The sequence below is a fragment of the Olea europaea genome, chromosome 13 (assembly GCF_002742605.1).
Source record: "Olea europaea var. sylvestris chromosome 13, O_europaea_v1, whole genome shotgun sequence".
In the NCBI taxonomy this organism is placed as follows: domain Eukaryota; kingdom Viridiplantae; phylum Streptophyta; class Magnoliopsida; order Lamiales; family Oleaceae; genus Olea; species Olea europaea.
Window position 1 is genome coordinate 20,416,433 of NC_036249.1, and position 18,993 is coordinate 20,435,425.

An 18,993-nucleotide genomic window follows, 5' to 3' on the forward strand; every position below is an offset into this window, starting at 1 on the left:
GAGTTATAATAGCTGAACTGATTTTTATAAGAACGCTTCATAAAACTCTCTAGATTTTTTATATTATATGCATAAATTGAAATTAAGGAGGAAAAAGGTCTTGAAGATATTCATTTAAAGATGCATATCTATTTATCCACGATGTTTCCATTTCAAAAACTGGAATATATGCAGATTTAAGAAAATGTTGAAAAGTGTTTAGAGGATTAATTTGAGGCAACTTTTCATAACCATAGATGGCTTGTTTAAAATTTGAAGGTTTTGGCTATTCTGGAATATTTTTGGTTTGAGTAGATTTTTTGAAAACCAAGGTTGAAATTGTTGGGAATCTACTTAACGTGCGTAGTGGAAAATAAAATAAATTTTTGATTCCCACAATGATCTCTTTGTGTTTAGATAGAAATTGTGACAAAAGATGTACCTTTTGTTGAGATCTGCAAACTCCTTTACCATTCTTTGTTCCAATGATCTTGATTCGTCACCCATAGCTGTCCAATTGTCTAGCCTCCAACGGTAATTCAGACAGAGAACAAGATTGTAAGATTATGATTTTTTCTTGTATTAGCAAGAATAATGAATCTCTACAAAATTGTAAACCTTAATCAGTTATTTATATAAGCCCAAACGGACTTGGCCTGATTCGGTCCAATATTTAATTAATCCATTTAATTGAATCCAGTCTGTGAATTAATTAATTCGAGCATATAAATAAACAACCCAATTAATTAATTTATCCAAATTAATTAATTAATTGACAAATTGTAATCTTTCAATTCTCTTTTGTGTGCGACCCATCAGGCTCCCGACCACAATGCCTAATGACGTGAAATATTACTTTGATCTAATCAAAATTGATAAATTAAAACACCCTTAGAATTTATCACAAATTCACACTCGTCATCCCAAATTGACATCTAACAATGTGTCAAGGCAATACATGTGACGAGAAATGTTATGTGGTGTGACAAAATCAAACTCGTTCGTTTACCGTGAAACTATAATTTCTTCGTCAATATGACCCGATCAATTACGAGATATGTAAGTGTGTCAACTTTGATTATCGATCATATCTTTCACTCCACTATTAAGTTAATATAAGTTTAAAACTCCTTTTCGACTTATGAGTACACCTTGGCCAAAAATTTCATTATCGACTTAATCGAATGAAATGTAGATCATAATCTCTTACTATCTAAGAGTGACGAATCCTCTATTGGTCATTCACAACATTCATAAGATTCTTGACATACCCGAACAATGTTGTATTAGTAGCTCTTGGCAGACCAACATCCAACGCAGTCAAAGCATGATTGTCCTCATATAAGGTATTATGACGACTCAAGTCAAAGAATCAATCCCACTATCGAACGTTAGATACTAACCACTGACACTCAAATAGTTATCCATGTGGAATCTCCAGGCAGGTCTCCAATGTTTTGTTCTACAACAAAACATCCACGTATTCATTTAAGTGTCACTAAAATTTAGCTTGTGAAATCAACTACTTCCTTCACAAGTAAGAAATACTACTTGTGATGGTTTATCTGTAATAACAATATTCGTATCTTGTTATTAAATACGACCACGAACGATTTAAGACTCAATCATATGTAATTTGTATCTCACATTCACAACTCTTTGTGATTAACAAATTACGAAGATTTGAATCTACGGACTCTATTATTTTATTTAATTTTATATTAATTAAATGATACATCTGCTATTAAACTGTATTAATTATTTATTAAGAATATTTATGTCCAAGGTTGATTGGATCTAGGGCATAACACTTACAAACTCCCACTTGTACTAAATCTAATTACCTATGTATCCAATATCAAAAGAGTCTACATGACGATCATGTTTATACTGTGACAACTCTTTGTGAATGGATCTGCAATTAATTGTGGGAATTCGTTCTTTTCTTCACGTCATTTCCTTGTATTATCTCTCTGATGAGATTATATTTCCTCAATATATGTTTGGATCATTGATTAGACTTTAGTTCCTTTGATTGCGCGATGGTTCTATTATTACAATAGCAAGTGATTAACAATATTAGGAACAATCCCAAGTTCATTAATGAACATCTTGATCCACATTGCAACTCTTTGCTGCTTTCGAAATAATCATATATTAGGTTTCTACCAATGAACCAACGGTTGTTTCACGTTTGGAATCTTTCCAACATATGGCTTAAGAGTAAACCAGTTTCTCCATATAAAATCTTTTCAAGATTTTATCTATGTAGATTGGGATAAGTTAGGCAATATTCTAGATCTATCTCTATAGATCAAGTTGTTTCTCCCATACATGAATAAATCCTTTAACAACCATTATTTCAACGATTGAAGTATAGGAATGTCATTTTCTACAATACTAGAATTGCAACGATGCTCACTATCTTCTTGTAAACACACAATTTACATTCAAATTTGATAACATCAAACATTTTGATTTTTCTATCAAATCGAAGATTTCAGCTCCAAGAGGCTTGCTTTAACCCATAGTCAAGGTATGCAACTATTGTAACCAAAATTCAAATGGACCTCAATGTGGCTACAGGCGAAAGGTTTCATCAAAGTCAACACATTGTCTTTGTTTGTTACCTTTTGCCACTAGCCTTGCTTTGTGTGTATGAATATTTCCATCCATGTCAACCTTTTATTGTAAATCATTTACAACCTATGGGTTTTATCCCATCAGGAGGATCGACCAAGGTCCAACCTTGTTCACATACGCCAAGTCCATCTCAGGTTTCATGGCCTCTTATTGTCTCTTTTAAGTCAACATTTGACTTTTTTTTGAGCAATTAATAGGTTCATTATACTAGATCAGCAATGTCTGATTAGTAATCATGGATTCGTACCTTCTTGAAGGTCAAATGTTCCTACTAGATTCACACAAAGCCGACATGTCCTCAGGAGTTTCTATTTCCTGATCAAGAGTATGTCCCATATCAAATATGGGATCAAACTCGGATTCATCTACTTTGGTTAACTATATCTGTGGACTCTTGAATTCTTTCAAGTTCTATTTTGCTCCCACTATCCTTTTCTAGAGTAAACATTTTAACTAAGAAGACGATATATCCTGAGACGAAGATTTTCTTCTCAATGGGATAATAGAATTGATATCCAAAATATTTGTTTTGGATATCCCACAAATATGTATTCATCGAATATATATACTCAAATTTATCTGATTCAATACACTTCAAATAAACGTCATAGCTCCAAACTTTCATATGAGATAAGTTGGGACTATTGCCTTTCCATAACTCGTACGGAATTCTATTAACCAACTTAGATGAGACATGATTTAGTGTGTACCACACTTCAATCAGTGCATGACTCCAAAACAATTTTGGGAGATTTGCATGGCTCAGTCTTAATTGGACTATATCTAATAATTTACGATTCCTCCGTTTAGATACACCACAATGTTCTAGTGTGTATGGAGGAATTCACTGCAAAAGAATCTCATTCTTTCTTAGATAATCTAAATTTTACCTTTAAGATATTCTCATCTCGATCAGATCTTGAAGTAAGGATATCCTTATCTATTTGTTTTTCTATTTCTAGTTTGAATCCTTTAAATCTTTCAAGAACTTCATGCTTGAATCCCATCAAGTACACACGATAATTGATGACATAAGAAAAACCTCATCTGACATCAATTGACATGGCTCTATATACATTACTATGTATTATGCCAATATTATGCAGACTTATTCCTTTTCAGGTAAAAAGAGATTTGGTAATTGTAACAAACAAACATGTTTTACACTAGTCAAACAATTCAAAATCGATTGACTCTGCGTATACATCTCCATGTAATTTTGAAACTGCATTTCATGTATATGACCAAGTTTACAATGCCTGATTTGAGTATTATTTAGATTATCACTTTTATGCCTCTTAACTTCTATACTCATTATAGAATGCTTAGTGTTAAGAATATAAATGTTATTTTTGTAGGTTACCATAACTATTAAGATCTTAATCAAGATAAGCAGGAACAACAATTGTTCTTAATATTAAAATAGTTCATATCTGAATATGAAATTCATTTTAATGTTTTAGCTACAGTGGGTACAAAGTAACATTTCTCTAATTCCAATACTAAGTCAAAAGGCAACAGTAAGAAGTATGCTTCTACAGACAATGCAGCAACCTTTGCTCATCTTCAACGTGCAGGTCAACTTTTTCCTTTCGTAGTGGTCTAGTTCTATTTAGCTTCTCCATCTTTGTATAAATATGAGATCCATATTTGGCATCAAATACCTAAGAAACTCATGAAGTAAAAGTAAGCCTTGCAATATTTCTTCCAATGACCTTTTCATTCTACAATGAAACCAATGGTCATTAGACTTGATATTGCTTCTCCCAAAAGCCCCTTTCGACTTCCTCTTAATACCCTTAGAGGAATCAATGACTTGCCCACTTCTAACTTTGATATTAGCCAAAACAGTCTTAAGCTTAAGCAACTCAACGGGTGTGCATTCGAACTTATTCATATCATAAATCATAATTAGTATGAATAACTCTCTGACAGAGATTGCAGAGCTCAATCAACACTTAGTTCGTAATTCATGACTGAACCTCATTGAGGCAATTCTCAACGTCAATCATATTCAGTATCTAAGCATCGACTGAAGATTACTCTGTCATTTTACATCGGTATAGTTGCTTGGAAGTCTCATATCCTTCCACACACGATTATTATCATACAACTCTTTGAAATGAAAAATCATGCGTTAGCAACTATACTCTCAAGTCGCTTTTGTAACTCAGGTGACATAGTTGCAAGAATTACATATGTGTAGTACTATTGTCATCACCATGTTTATTACAGTAACCACCTCTTCCTTAATCAAGCCATCACTAAATGTCTCTGAAAAGGTCTACTTAAGGACAACCAACTTTCCCGTGCCTGAGAACAATTCTCAAAGATGCCAATCAAGAAAATTTAATTTGGTTTGATTGTTGGCATCCAACATGCCATCCAAATACACATGGTTACTCACAATTCAATAAATATAAATGATGAAAAGAAAAAGAATAATATATAAAATGCACCAATTAATTTAACATGGACTTTTATTAAATTAATTATGCTCTCATTGTTTAACTAAAATTTATGACCCTCTCACATAAATTTATGAAGTCCATACTTGACTCCCAGTGGGCTGGGATCCCATATTAAGACTTTGAATGTACTCAACAAGTTTTAATAAAATATTTGGTAGATACTATTATCAATTGTATTTCTATACAACTCCCAGATCATTAAACCGAATTTTAGTTAAGTTAAATCGGTTATTCAGAAATATCAAATATTTCATAGTGTCAAACATATCCCTAATAGACCAGCATTGAGTGTACTCAACAAATTGAGACGATTTGGGACTTTGGTTGTTAACTATAATGATGGAAGGCAATTATATATGTGACTTAATATTTTATTGAGGGGTTTTGCATTCAAATGTCTCATTGTAACATTCATATATATTTTATTATACATCTACCATGCAAATAAACATATATATTATTTAATGTAATAATGTGGACGATTATGAACTTTTACAATCTAGTCTTCCCGAGCTATAAGGAAGACTAGTTGGTCAATTTATAGAGGGTATCACATTGATCAGTATCAATGCACCATCTTCATGGTTCCCTTTTCTTCTTGTTTCTTCAATCAATCCAGCTCCAACATATATCTTGTACTAGTTGGCACGTAGGCTTAAATAAAATTGGACTCGTAGGCTCATGGTAACAATAATAATAATGGACTCGCAGGTCCAAAATGATTAAGAGCTCGCAAACCCATAATAATAACAACAATAACGGGCTCGCAGGCCCACTAAATGACAGGAATAAAAATCAATATTCGACACATCCAAATGGTCGAGTCCATAATCATCCACTAATAATATATTTATCACATAAATGTATTTTTATATAATATCTAATATTATATACAAACATGTTTCAAATTTCTAGTAATTAAATTGTCTAAACTATTTTAGACAAAATGGATCGAAACGATTAAATAACTAATTAATTATATTAATCAATTCATTTAATTAGCGAGCATATTTAATTAAAATCAAAATTTAATTAAATATCATATTAGAGTCCAACTCTAATTCCACAATTATAGGGCGAGACTATTTAATTAAAATCAAATTTTAATTAAATATCAAATTAGAGTCCAACTCTAATTCCAATATTTTAGGGCGAACTTGTTCAATTAAATATCAAAGTAGAGTCTAACTCTAATTTTAAATATAATTTTAGTGCTTGACAATTTAATTAAAATCAAAATTTAATTAAATGTCAAATTAGAATCCAATTCTAATTTCAATGACATATTTGGGTGAATAATTAATTAAAAACAAATTTTAATAAATATTAAATTAGAGTCCAACTCTAATTTAAATTGAATTAATATTTTAAGTTAGAATATAACTCCCAAATAAAATAAAATTCAATTTTGTCTTAAATTATAATATTTAAGTTAAAATCTAATTTAACGAAAATTTACAAAGCCGCCAATTTCAAATAAATCTTAATCGGGTCAAAATTAATATTTTAGGTCAAATACTCTTGAAGTTCAATTTTAAAACCCATTTTAAAATTGCCATCAAAATCCTTTAGAAAATTGCAATTCAACCCGATTTCAAAATTAAAATGGGGCCTTCCAATTTCAAAAATTACAGACGTGCCCTCCATTTAAAATTTGCAAATATACCCATTATCATAATTGCAACAAGGTGCCCATAATTTCAGTAATTGCAACCGAGGCCCCTGTCTCCAAAAAATCAACAGAAACCGTAAAATCTTCACCCTTCTTGGCGGTGCCTCTTTCCTTTTTTTTTTTCCTTTCATTAATGGTAGCATGGCAGCGACAGAGCAGCGTTCCTGTCGTCGCTGCCACTAATTGCAACAGTGATTGTTGCTGGAAATCAACAACGGCACTCGCCGCTACTGATGACAGCGGCGAGGAGCATCGTTGCAACTAGGTAGGGTGGCAGCTGCGTTGCAGCTGCTTCCCCACCGTTGTCGCGACGCCGACGACAACTCTTGATGCCAGGCTTGCTGTCCAATCTTGCCAATTTTTATTTATTTATTATTATATTATCAAAATAGATTTTTAAAAAAATGAAAATCAAATTTCTACAATTGCTAAAAACTAGAAAAATGTATAACAATCAACTTTTGATTGCACAAAAATGTTAAACAATTTCTAAAAAACACAAAGTTAACTCTGATAGCATTGTTGGGAATCTACTTAACGTGCACAGTGGAAAATAAAATAAATTTTTGATTCCAACTAAGGATCTCTCTATGTTTAAATAGAAATTGTGATAAAAGATGTACATTTTGTTGAGATCTGCAAACTCCTTTGCTATTCTTTGTTCCAATGATCTTGATTCACTATCTACAGCTGTTCAATTGTCCAGCCTCCAATGGTGATCCACACAGAGAACAAGATTGTAGGATTATGATTTTTTCTTGTGTTAGCAAGAATAATGAATCTCTACAAAATTGTAAACTCTAATCAGTTATTTATATAAGCCCAAACGGGCTTGACCTGACCCGATCCAATATTTGATTAATCCATTTAATTGAATCCGATCTGTGGATTAATTAATCCAATTAATTAATTCGGGCCTATAAATAATAAACCCAATTAATTAATTTATCTAACGATTGTTAAATTAATTAATTGACAAATTGCAATTTTTCAATTCTCTTTTGTATGCGACCCATCAGGTTCTCGATCATGATACCTAACGACGTGAAATATTATTTTGATCTGATCAAAATTGATAAATTAAAACACCATTTTAATTTATCACAAATTCACACTCGTCTTCCCATATTGACATCTAGCAATGTGTCAAGACAATACATATGACGAGAAATGTCACGTGGTATGACAAAACTAAAATCGTTCATTTACCGTGAGCCTACAATCTCTTTATCAATATAATCCGATCAATTATGAGATATGGAAGTGTGTCTATCCCGATTATCGATCATATCTTTCACTCCACTATTAAGTCAATATAAGTCGAAAACTCCTTTTTGACTTATAAGTACGCCTTGGCCAATGATTTCGTTATCAACTTAATCGAATGAAATATGGATCATAATCTTTTACTATCTAAGAGTGACGAATCCTTTATTGATCATTCATAACATTCATACGATTCTTGACATACCCGAACGATGTCATATTAGTGGCCCTTGGCAAAGCAATATCCAACACCGCAAAGCATGACTGTCCTCATATAAGGTACTATGACGATCTCAAGTCAAAGGACTAATCCCACTCTCGAACGTTAGAGATTAACCACTGACACTCAGATAGTTATACATGTGAAATCTCTAGGCGGGTCTCCAATATTTTATTCTACAACAAAACATACACATGTTCATTTAAATGTCACTACACTTTAACTTGTGAGATCAGCTACTTATTTCACAAGTAAGAAAAGTCACACGTGATGGTCTATCCGTAATAACAATATTCGTATCTTGTTATTACATACGACCACAGACGATTTAAGATTCAATCATATGTAATTTGTATCTCACAATCATAACTCCTTGTGATTAACAAATTACGAAGATTCAAATCTACGAACTCTATTATTTAATTTAATTGTATATTAATGAAATAATAGATCTGTCATTAAACTGCATTAATTATATATTATGAGTATTTATGTTTAAGGTTGATTGGACCTAGGGCATAACACTTACAGAAATGATAGTGTTTTGAGTATTTTGAGAAGATGAAAAACCTTGTTCTTCCTTTCTTGATGATGATCCTTGAATATAATCATCAATTGAAAATAATGGTATTGAAATCTTTTTACGACTACTTTGCTTTTGGAGTGAAGTTTTAGAAGAAGCCATTAAAATCTTTTCTTTCTTTGAACTCTCACTCTCTTTTTTGATAAAATATCATCCTAATTCATTCACTCTCTTTACAATCAGTTTTTGAAATGAATTTTTTATTAATTAAATCATCTTGAAATTTTGAAACACATAAAACTATAACATACCTCACTATGAAACTTAATGAACTGTTCTTGATTTGATTCTTTTGGAATCTACTTTAACACTCCACCATACCCTATATTTGATGCATCAGTCTCAACAATGATGGAGTCGATGGGGGGTCTAAGATTGAAAGATAGGGAATACTTTTAATAGTTATCTTGACTTTTTGGATTGCTAAAGTATGATCATTACTCCATGGTAATTAATTTTTCTGTAGCCTTTAAAAGAAGGGGGCACAGATTTGACATATACTTTTGACAAAATTAGTCACATAATTGACACGGCCTAAAAAGCGCTACAAACTCGTTTTATCTTAAATTTCGTTAGAAAATTTATCAACAAATTCCAAACTTCTTTGAATTGGTCCATGTATTCCTAAGTTTATATAATGACTAATAACCTTATACGTGTTTGACAAAGAACAATCTTTTTAGCAGAAATGGCTAATCCATTATTCTTAATGAAGTGAATAAATGTATTAATATGCTTGAAATGTTGTTCAAAACTTTTAGAATATATTAGAACATCATCTATATAAACAATAATAAAATTTTGAAACGGATTAAAAGTATCATTCACAATATTTTGAATTCTGAAAGAGCGTTTTGAGACCAAAAGGCTTAATATTCCATTCATATTGACCAAATGGAACATTAAAAGCAGTTTTGTACCTATCTTTTTCTTTGATTTTAATCTGTCAAAATCTAGATTTCAAATCATATTTAGAAAAGATAACAACTTTGAGTAATCTATTTAATAGATATTTCTTTTGAGGTAAATGATATTGAATCCATTGAAGAGCCTTATTGATGGGGCTTATAATTGATAATGAGTCAGGGAGTGCCTCGTTCAAGTTTAACAAAATTATTGACATAAAATGCCAAGAAACTCCATGAGGATTTGCTTGGGCGAATAAGTTTCTTTTCTAATAAGTCATTGATTTTCTTGATACAAAAATCAAGTAATTCCTTATTCATTTAAATAGTACGAGATTTTGTATAAATCATTGATGCATGAAAATCATGAACATAAGGAAGAGAAATAATGTGTTTATTTCCATTCTAGAAACATTAGGAATAGTCGAACATATTTCATTTTCAATTTGTTTTTGAAAACATGCTATTTCTTCTTTAATTGAAGAATTTTGCAATTGTTCTTAAATTCTTTTGAAATTTAATTTCTTCTTTCAGAAACTGAATATCACTCTTTTTATTAATAATATTATTGACAATTTTTTTTAAATTATTGCTTCTTTTAAAGAATTAATATCTTTAAATGGAAGAGGATTTGTGAATCTGAAAAATATTTGTTGATCAAAAATTTTTGTAGTTAATCCTATTTCTTCTGCTTGAAAATGGTAGATTTGGACTATAAAAGGTGTACCAAAAATTGCTTCTTGATTTAAATCTTTTACTAAATAAAATATATTTTTAAAACATATATTTGAATTGCAAACATGAACTTTAGAACATTTATATTGAATATTAAGCTTTTTACCACTAGCACCATAAATAACGCTCAGTAGTGTTTTCAAAATATTTCGTAGGTATTAATGCTTCCCTAATATAATTTTGATCAGCTCCAAAATCAATAATAACTTTAGAAGTAAATTTGAGTTCTTTATTTACTACAATAGTCATTGTAGAATACCATTTTTGAAGTTGAATACGATTGATAACATTAATTTTCTCATCGTTAGACGTATGATTATTTGAATGATAAGCATGAGAAGTATCCTCATTGAAAGAGGATTCTGAAGAAGATTTTTGCTTAGATTCTTTATTAGAATTGTATTCGTGTTCTAATTCTTTAGCTTTGAAGAATACAACTTCCATATGAACATCTTTCACTTGATTTTCAAGGGTAGAAATTTGAGATATTATAATATTGATTTCTGATTTTAATCAGAACTAGAGGATTTTGAAACATTTGAATATTCAGTTCTAAACCTGTTTAATACATTTTGCATATTAAATGGTTCTATGGATTCTAAAGGAAGCAGAGAAAAACTTTTTCTTAAGTTGAGGATTTTCAATTTTCTCAATTATTTGTTAAATAAATTCTTCTTCTTTTGTAAGAACATTTACGGTTTTACAACCACAAACTTATTTATCTTGACTTGAAGATGAAGACAAATTTGAATTAGTTTCAACATCAGAGTTTTTGTAAAATTGATATACATGTTCAAGATCAGATTCAGATTCATCATCCGAATTGAAATTAATTAAATTAAGAAGTTCAATATCTTCATCAATTTGAAGATTATTAATTTTTCCTTCATAGGATATTTATTTAAATAATGACCTATTTGATTACACTTCCAAGAAGCAATAATCGAAGATTTTGAATTTTTATCTTTGAAAACTTTCTTTTTAAAAATTTAGAAGGATAGAATTTTTGAAAAGATTTTTCTTTTTGAAAATATCGAGAAGGAAATTTTTTCTTCTTTAACTTTGAAGAAAAATGAATTATTTTTTCAAAACCATATTGTGCACAGAAAGATCCAAATTCCATTCTCCTTTCAGATCATTCTGATTTTAATTTGGCCTTGAGTTTGAGATCATTGCATAATGCTAACCTTCTTTATTGACAATGTTAATAATTTCACCATAAGTTAGGAAAGTATAAGGAATAGTATTATGATGTTTAAGTTTAATTGAATTTCTAATTCTTTCTGCAAAGAATTGAGGAAGTCAAGAAATAAATTTTCTTTTGGAAAAGATTAATTGCAATCTTCATGGAACATATTTATACAACTAAAATGGTGAACTGTTGGACAACTAAGATTCACAAGAATCTCAGAAGATCTATCTTGAAGAAGAGTAGGAGTTCCAATAAAATATGTGAGTATTTAATAAATAAGAATATTGAACATGTCACTGTTCACTTGAGAATCTAGTGCATTTTCAATACTATTCCTATCTTCAGTAGATAAATAATTATTCCACCAGTTCTTTATTGTCCAATGAAACCTTGAACTAAATTTGACAAAGCAATGTATGCAGAAGTACCTCTACTAATATAAGCAGCATAGCAGGCTGCCATATTTTCGAGGAAATTGACAATTTGAAATTCTGTCATATCATCAAGATTTCATTCAATGAGTTCATCTCTATTATAGGAAACTTGATATTTTTTCTTCTCCTCGTATAACATATCAGAATAAGAAGGACGAGATTAATAATTTGGAAGATTTGAATTTTGACGTTTCGATTTATTAATGAAAGTTTCTCATTCTCAACAAATTAATTTTCAAGATTATCAAGATCATCAATTGTATTAATTTTTTTGGATGATCCTAATTTCGACTCTATTGGTTTGAAAATAAGAGATTGTTTTTTCATCTTTCTTAGATGAAGATGCCTCGGTATTAGAATTGGCTTCAATTCTAGATAATTGAGAACACATAAATTGAAGAATAATATAAAGTATAATTATTCTGAAATTGAATATTTTTTATATCTTTTGCTGTAGTGTCAAATTCCTCTTATCTATTAGCTGGGAGTTGTTTGATTAGAGATACAAATATTTTAATGTTTCCATGAGAAACAACTATTTCTTGCACAGGATGATGTTTAGATTGAAAGGTTTGGCCCGAAGAGTTTTCCATGTTTTCTTGTTAACATCAGTATTTTGAACTGATTTTTTAAAAAAACTTTAAAATATGTCAATTCATAAAAACTCGTGTCTTCATAAGAATCATAAAATTCTTCCCATAAAGATTTAGTTTCATCTTTTGAAAACAATGAATGAAGAGTTTGACGAAAACTTTTAATTGAAGGAGTTTGATCAGTTTTGAATTTATTCTTTCTATTTATATAAGAAATGACATTATATTGTTAATTTATTCTTTCAGAACGATTTGGATGATATCAGATAAGGTTGGCGAACCAAACTGTTCTAATTAATTCTTGTTTGTTTAAAAACAATTTAATCCAACATTATCTGTCAATTCTCAAATTACTCAAGAAAAACAAGAAAAGTAGTAAAAATTAAAAATATAATTGTATCATTAAATAGGATGGGGAACTGCCAACCACATTACTGTCCTTATTGGACGAAATGTAAACGATCGTCGAACCTAAATTAAAAATGAAGGCTTTTGTCTCCTAAAGGTTTTTATTTATGCATAGATGGAAAGGTAACAACGGATTCATTGGAAGCTAGGTTAATCAAATTTTGAAGGTCAACAAATTCAATTATTAACTTACAATTAAACAAATCAGGACTAAAATGAAACAACTCTAATAGGTGAGTGACTAACTCTGTCTTTAAAACCCCCAATTCCCACAGCCCACGCACTCATCTGATGACTTTTATTACCAAGGTACCAACTTTCCCTGCAACCTCTTTATAACACCCTTTTCTGTTTTCCATGAATTCATTTAAATCCCTAACCCAAAGTAAAGAGTCAAAATCAAATCAAATCTTCATAAATTGTAAATTAGAAACTCCCAGATTCAGAAGTTTACTCGTTTACCTCTGAAATGGCGTCCGGTTTGTTACCATTTCGGCCACTGACAATCGTTAGAGCTAGTATCAGCGCCGATGACCGGAAACCTGAAGCTAAAAAATCTTCATCGTACCACTGGTGGGCTCCGCTGTTCGGAGTTTCGTCGGAGCCGGACTATTTACAGTCTGACTATAAGAAGAGCAACCCGGATCCGATAGAAGCGAGGTCCCGGTTCACTCCGGGATCTTTCACGGAGGAAAAGGCAAAGCAGCTCCGGAGGATGACAACTAATACGTCGTCGCATGATATGTATCACTCCGCCATTGCATCAAGGCTCGCCTCCGATTTCGCTGATCGGCGTACTACGTGAGTGATGTGTTTTTTATTAAATAATTTGTATAAATATTTAAAAATTGTTAGAAGGCGATGTGATGATGTGGATCTGATCCGTAAGCTTGTAATATCTTAATCAATAGGATTGTATAATTAGATCAATACTTTATCCGAATTATTAATGTAATGGAATGCATATGTGGCATTTTTCTATTAGGAGTTGGATAAATAATTGATTAAGCTGGGGTCGAAGTGATTTAATTGGCGCTTTTGGTTTAACTTTAGAAAATTGATATTTTATCAAATTTTCAATTACATATTTATTAATTTTTATTAAAAATTAATTTTTAATAAAATTGAACACGGTCTAGATGCCATCATATTTCTGAAAAATAAATTTTTTGAAGAATACGTAACGCTATAAGTGCTTTGCATCAATTCTTGCACTACCTAAATTGATATTAAACACTTGAGTCCATATAGCAGTATGGGCTTGTACTAGGGTCTGTTTGGTAGAAATTTTGAGAATTGATTTTTTGATCGTTAAGAAAAAAGTGGGGATTATTTGTGATAGAAGAAGTCAAAAATTATAGTTGGAATAATGAAATAACGATAAAAAAATCAAATTTTTTTGAATGAAAAATCACTCCCTAACAGGGCCCTAAGCACCCGTTGTAGTGCATGTTATTACTAAATTGATAGAGATGTTTTCACCCGTACTAACAAGTTCAAGTGGCCATCTTTTTATGACAAATATAAATTCTTATAGAAGATAATAATATAAAATAAATTTATTATTTGTCCAACAATTAGACGTGCAGACGCTCAAGGCTTCAAAATCCATTTACAAAATTGAATGTGATAGTATTGAAAAGTGTGAAAATACAAATATAAAGAAATTATCATTATTTGATTGTAATTGATTGATTAAGGGGGAAATTCTTTTAATGAAAGTGATTTGAAAGTAAATTAGTAATTAGGGAAGTAAAGAGGTTCATGGAGTCGCTCAACCTAATAAAATAGAAAAAAATTGCTTCGGGGTCCTTATCATTTGAGTTCTCAACGATTACTTGACATTTATGGTTGGAAACTTTTAAGTTTGGAATACCCTAGATCATAATAGATGGCTTCTGTTGATCTTGCAGTGAAAAACACATGACTCTAACTTTTTGAAGTTAATATTGGCAAATCATTGATTTTAATTATAAAAAAAGAAAGAAAAAAAGGTTGTATACTTCGGCTTCTAATAGAAATATGGATAAAAAATTAAAAAATTCATTGACCACCCAAATCATGTGCCTCTTGAATCAGTGAATAACTGAATCCTAGGACCTTCTTCAACATCTGAATGTGATAAGTCGTCGTCGTGTGCCAAATGAGTTATTACAACCTTAAGAAGTTTTTTGAAATAAAGTATTCCAACTGTTACGCCCCCATCTGAAACACTTCGGAAAGTTTACCACCGCGTCTTACAAGGTGTGCAACACCCATCCGAAGTGGTTCCGAAGTGGGGATCATCATCTGCTAACACACTGCAAGACACAGACAATCTACTGAACTGGTCGAGCCTCCCTCGCCCCTGAAATCGAAGTTCTCTGCTAAAGGATCTGCTGCCAATTTGAGAAAGAGATCTAAGTCAAGATCATTTTTGCCCCCAAGATTCAATTGATTTGACGTCTCTATGAGCCTAGTCGATGTGACGTATCAACTTTATGTCAACTCAACTTGGGAGAAGTAATTACCCGCCCACTCTATAGACGCGGCCGATTGACGCCTATGAGCAGACGTCTCACACCGTCATATGCGTACACGTGTCCCACATCCAACGGTTCTTATCATCTATAAATACCCAGGGTTTAACAAGAGGTAAAGGTAATGAAACTCTTACAACATAACTTTCCATAACAAGCAAATACATATTCTCTTCCCCTCTACTTTGCACAACCTTGGTATTGTTCCGACCACCTGAGACTAACTTAACCGTCGGAGTGTATACGGTCGCCACCACCCCCGTTGGTTCTAGCCGTGTGCATCTGACCGTGCGTTGACTGTGCGCCGGGAGGAATACGTGGATTAGCTATCGGTTGGCCATGTAGAGGGTCCAATTTGCGAGGTCAACATATTGGCATCATCTGTGGGAAACTTTCCATTCAAAGTTCTGCATTTTCCACCGGAGAAACCACCCAAAAACCAGTGACTTACCCTGAAAAGGGCACGTTCTTGAAGAAGAACAAATTCGAGTTATAATCCAAATTCTTATCACCCTTGAAAAAGGACATAAGATGAGTTACAGCCATGAAGACGAAAATCCTATGAGAGAGGCCTCTGAAGAAGATGTGCTCTGTAACAATGTCACTCACCAGAGACCCCATCACCACCGTCACCGAGGTGAAAGGACAGCCATGCTCACTGAAGGAATGGCTCAAATAGCTGCAGGCATGAGAGACATCGCAGCCCAGAATACGGCAATACATGAACTTCTCATGCAAGCCCGAGGTCACCAGGGCTCTCAAATGCCCCAAGGATCTTATCCAATTCAGGAAACCCCAGCATCTTGTTCTCAAGGCCATGTGAGCCAGCACAGAGAGCGCCCCCTCGAAAGAGAAGTGGGTGCTGAAGCCACATCCTGTTTGCAAGGGAGCCACCACAATTGGGGGATAATTTCCCTCAAGAATATGAAGCACAAAAGTCAGTCAGCATCTTCGATCGAATAGGGCAGGACCCTAGTAATAGGGTCCACTCAGTATGAAGATCAGTTCGGCAAGAACAGGAGCAAGATCAAGCACCTCCTCCTCTTAGAAATGGGAAGGAGAGAAGGAACTTAGTTGATTGGGGGAGTCGAGGAGAAGCACCTCCACCTCCCCAGAACATTCAAGATGATGAAGGGTTAGATAAACCTTATCGATCCTTTGAAATTGACGATGATGATGATAACCTTCCTTTCTCAAAGAAAATTCGAAGTTTTCCAATGCATGCGAATTTCATGCCCCCTAAGATCCCTAAGTATAAAGGAAAGGGGGACCCGGAGAAGCACCCCACCAAGTACATGACACAGATGAGCCTAAGGAGAGCCTCGCCTTCTTTGAAGTGCCGAGCCTTCTACTTAACCTTGAGCGGAGCTGCTGACGTGTGGTACAACAGACTTTCTCCCCTGAGCATTAGGAGTTGGCCGGATTTAAAGAATGCGTTCTTGAACCAATACCTCTCACGCAGAGAAGGAGAGGCCCTAGTGCAATGCCTGCAAGATATGAAGCAGGCCCCTAGAGAGACGCTAAGAAGCTATCTCGCTAGGTTTACCGACGAAATCACGTATTACGAGCAGGTCACTGATAGAGAAGCCTTTTCAGCCTTTAAAGGCAGCTTCAACATGAACACTTTGTTCTGGAGGGATGTGCGCAACAAAAATCCCACCACTTATGACGAGCTGGAAGAAATGATGAGAGTTGAGATCGTCAGCGGAGAGATCATTGATCACAGAAATCGTGTAGCGCAGGGACTCCCTTCGCCTCAGAGGCACGTAGGTCGAGGATCGCAGCACACCTTATCACTCAGCAATGGACTCAAGCAGGTCATACAATAGCTCCCACCTCCGGACAGGCACTGGCTTCAGCCACGCTAAATGCAGTCCCGGTGTTGGCATACGAGAATTTCCCTGGCAAAACAGGGCCATCTGGAGGAACCGATAATAGTAAGAAGAAGAAAAAGAAGCGATCAAACAGGCCCTTGGAAGGAGCAATTTTTTGCACTTTCTACCAACTCTATGGGCATGACACCAGCGAGTGTAGAGATGCTAATCGACTCCCGGATCAAAGTAACCCACATCCCTCTAGGAGGAACGAATATCCTCGCAGATCCGCCTCCCCGAACAGGGGAGAGAGAAGGCATAGAGAATAGTCACCCTAGAGAAGAGAATCAAGAGATCGAGGACAGTCCAGACAGAGAGATCAGGCCCCATTTTCTGGGAGCCAAGTCATCAGGAAGATCGACACGATCATTGGGGAACCTCACATCGGTGGCAACACCAGGAACGTCCAAAGGAATTACACAAGGGAAGCAAAGGACCCGCCAATACTTACCTACATTATAAATGAGTCCCAAGTGGCCAATAGGATGGCCCCAATCACCTTCTTCCAGGAAGATGTAGAAGGAGTTCACCACCCCCATTGTGACGCATTGGTTGTGAGAGCCGTAGTGGCAAGAAATGGGCTCAAACGCATGCTTGTCGACAATGGCAGTTCGGTGAATATACTATTCGGCTCTACCTTCGACAGAATGCAAATTGAACATGGGTTGATCCCCATGACCGATCCACTGTTCAGATTTACTGGAGACAGCATCGTCCTACAAGGGCGGATAACTCTGCTCGTTGAGATGGATTCAGCTCCTCTAGTGGCCCAACAGTTCATTGAATTCTTGGTGGTCGACCATAGATCGGCCTACCATGGAGTATTGGGAAGACCGGCCTTAAAAGATCTTTGGGCTGTCACCTTCATTCATTACTTGAGTATGAAATTCCCGACTAAACATGGGATTGCCACGGTACGAGGCGACCAGATGGGCTGCAGGGCTTGTTACTTAAACTCTTTACGAAAATCGGAGCCCCGAACTGTTAATGTGATCATAACTGAAGTTGCCAGCGAACCCAATTTGGACGTGAAAATGATCGACGCCCCTGAACAAGGGCATACTTCCGAACAGGGGGAAGACGTCGACATGGAAGAAGCCCCTGAGAAAGGGCACCCTCTTGATGAATTAGATCCTCGGATCATCGACTCCGAGCCAAATACAACCCCAGTGGAAGAACTTGAGACTTTCATCGCCAACCCAGAGGACCCCAATCAGGTCCTGCGAATAGAAAATGCACTGTCCCCCGAAGCACAAGAAGAAATGGTGAGCTTCCTGAAAAGGAACTTGGATGTCTTCGTTTGAAAGCATGAAGACATGGTGGGAATAGATCCAAGGATCAGTTACCATCATCTTAACATCAACTCCACCTGTGCCCCCCACAGAGGCAGAAAATACGTGCCCTCAACCCGGAGCGGTATGAGGCACTCAAAGACGAAGTAGACAAATTTAGCTACAGCGGTTTCATCAGAGAAGCTATCTACCCAAAGTGGATATCCA

At 34.1% G+C, this 18,993-nt stretch overlaps 1 protein-coding gene across 1 annotated transcript; it reads left to right on the top strand.

The window, feature by feature from the left end:
• The first annotated feature begins 13,319 nt into the window (after positions 1 to 13,319).
• LOC111407823 lies at positions 13,320 to 14,082 on the top strand. The gene has a single exon (XM_023037512.1). The coding sequence runs from the start codon at positions 13,571 to 13,573 to the stop codon at positions 13,904 to 13,906; it is 336 nt and encodes a 111-aa protein (XP_022893280.1). The 5' UTR covers positions 13,320 to 13,570; the 3' UTR covers positions 13,907 to 14,082.
• Positions 14,083 to 18,993: the final 4,911 nt, after the last annotated feature.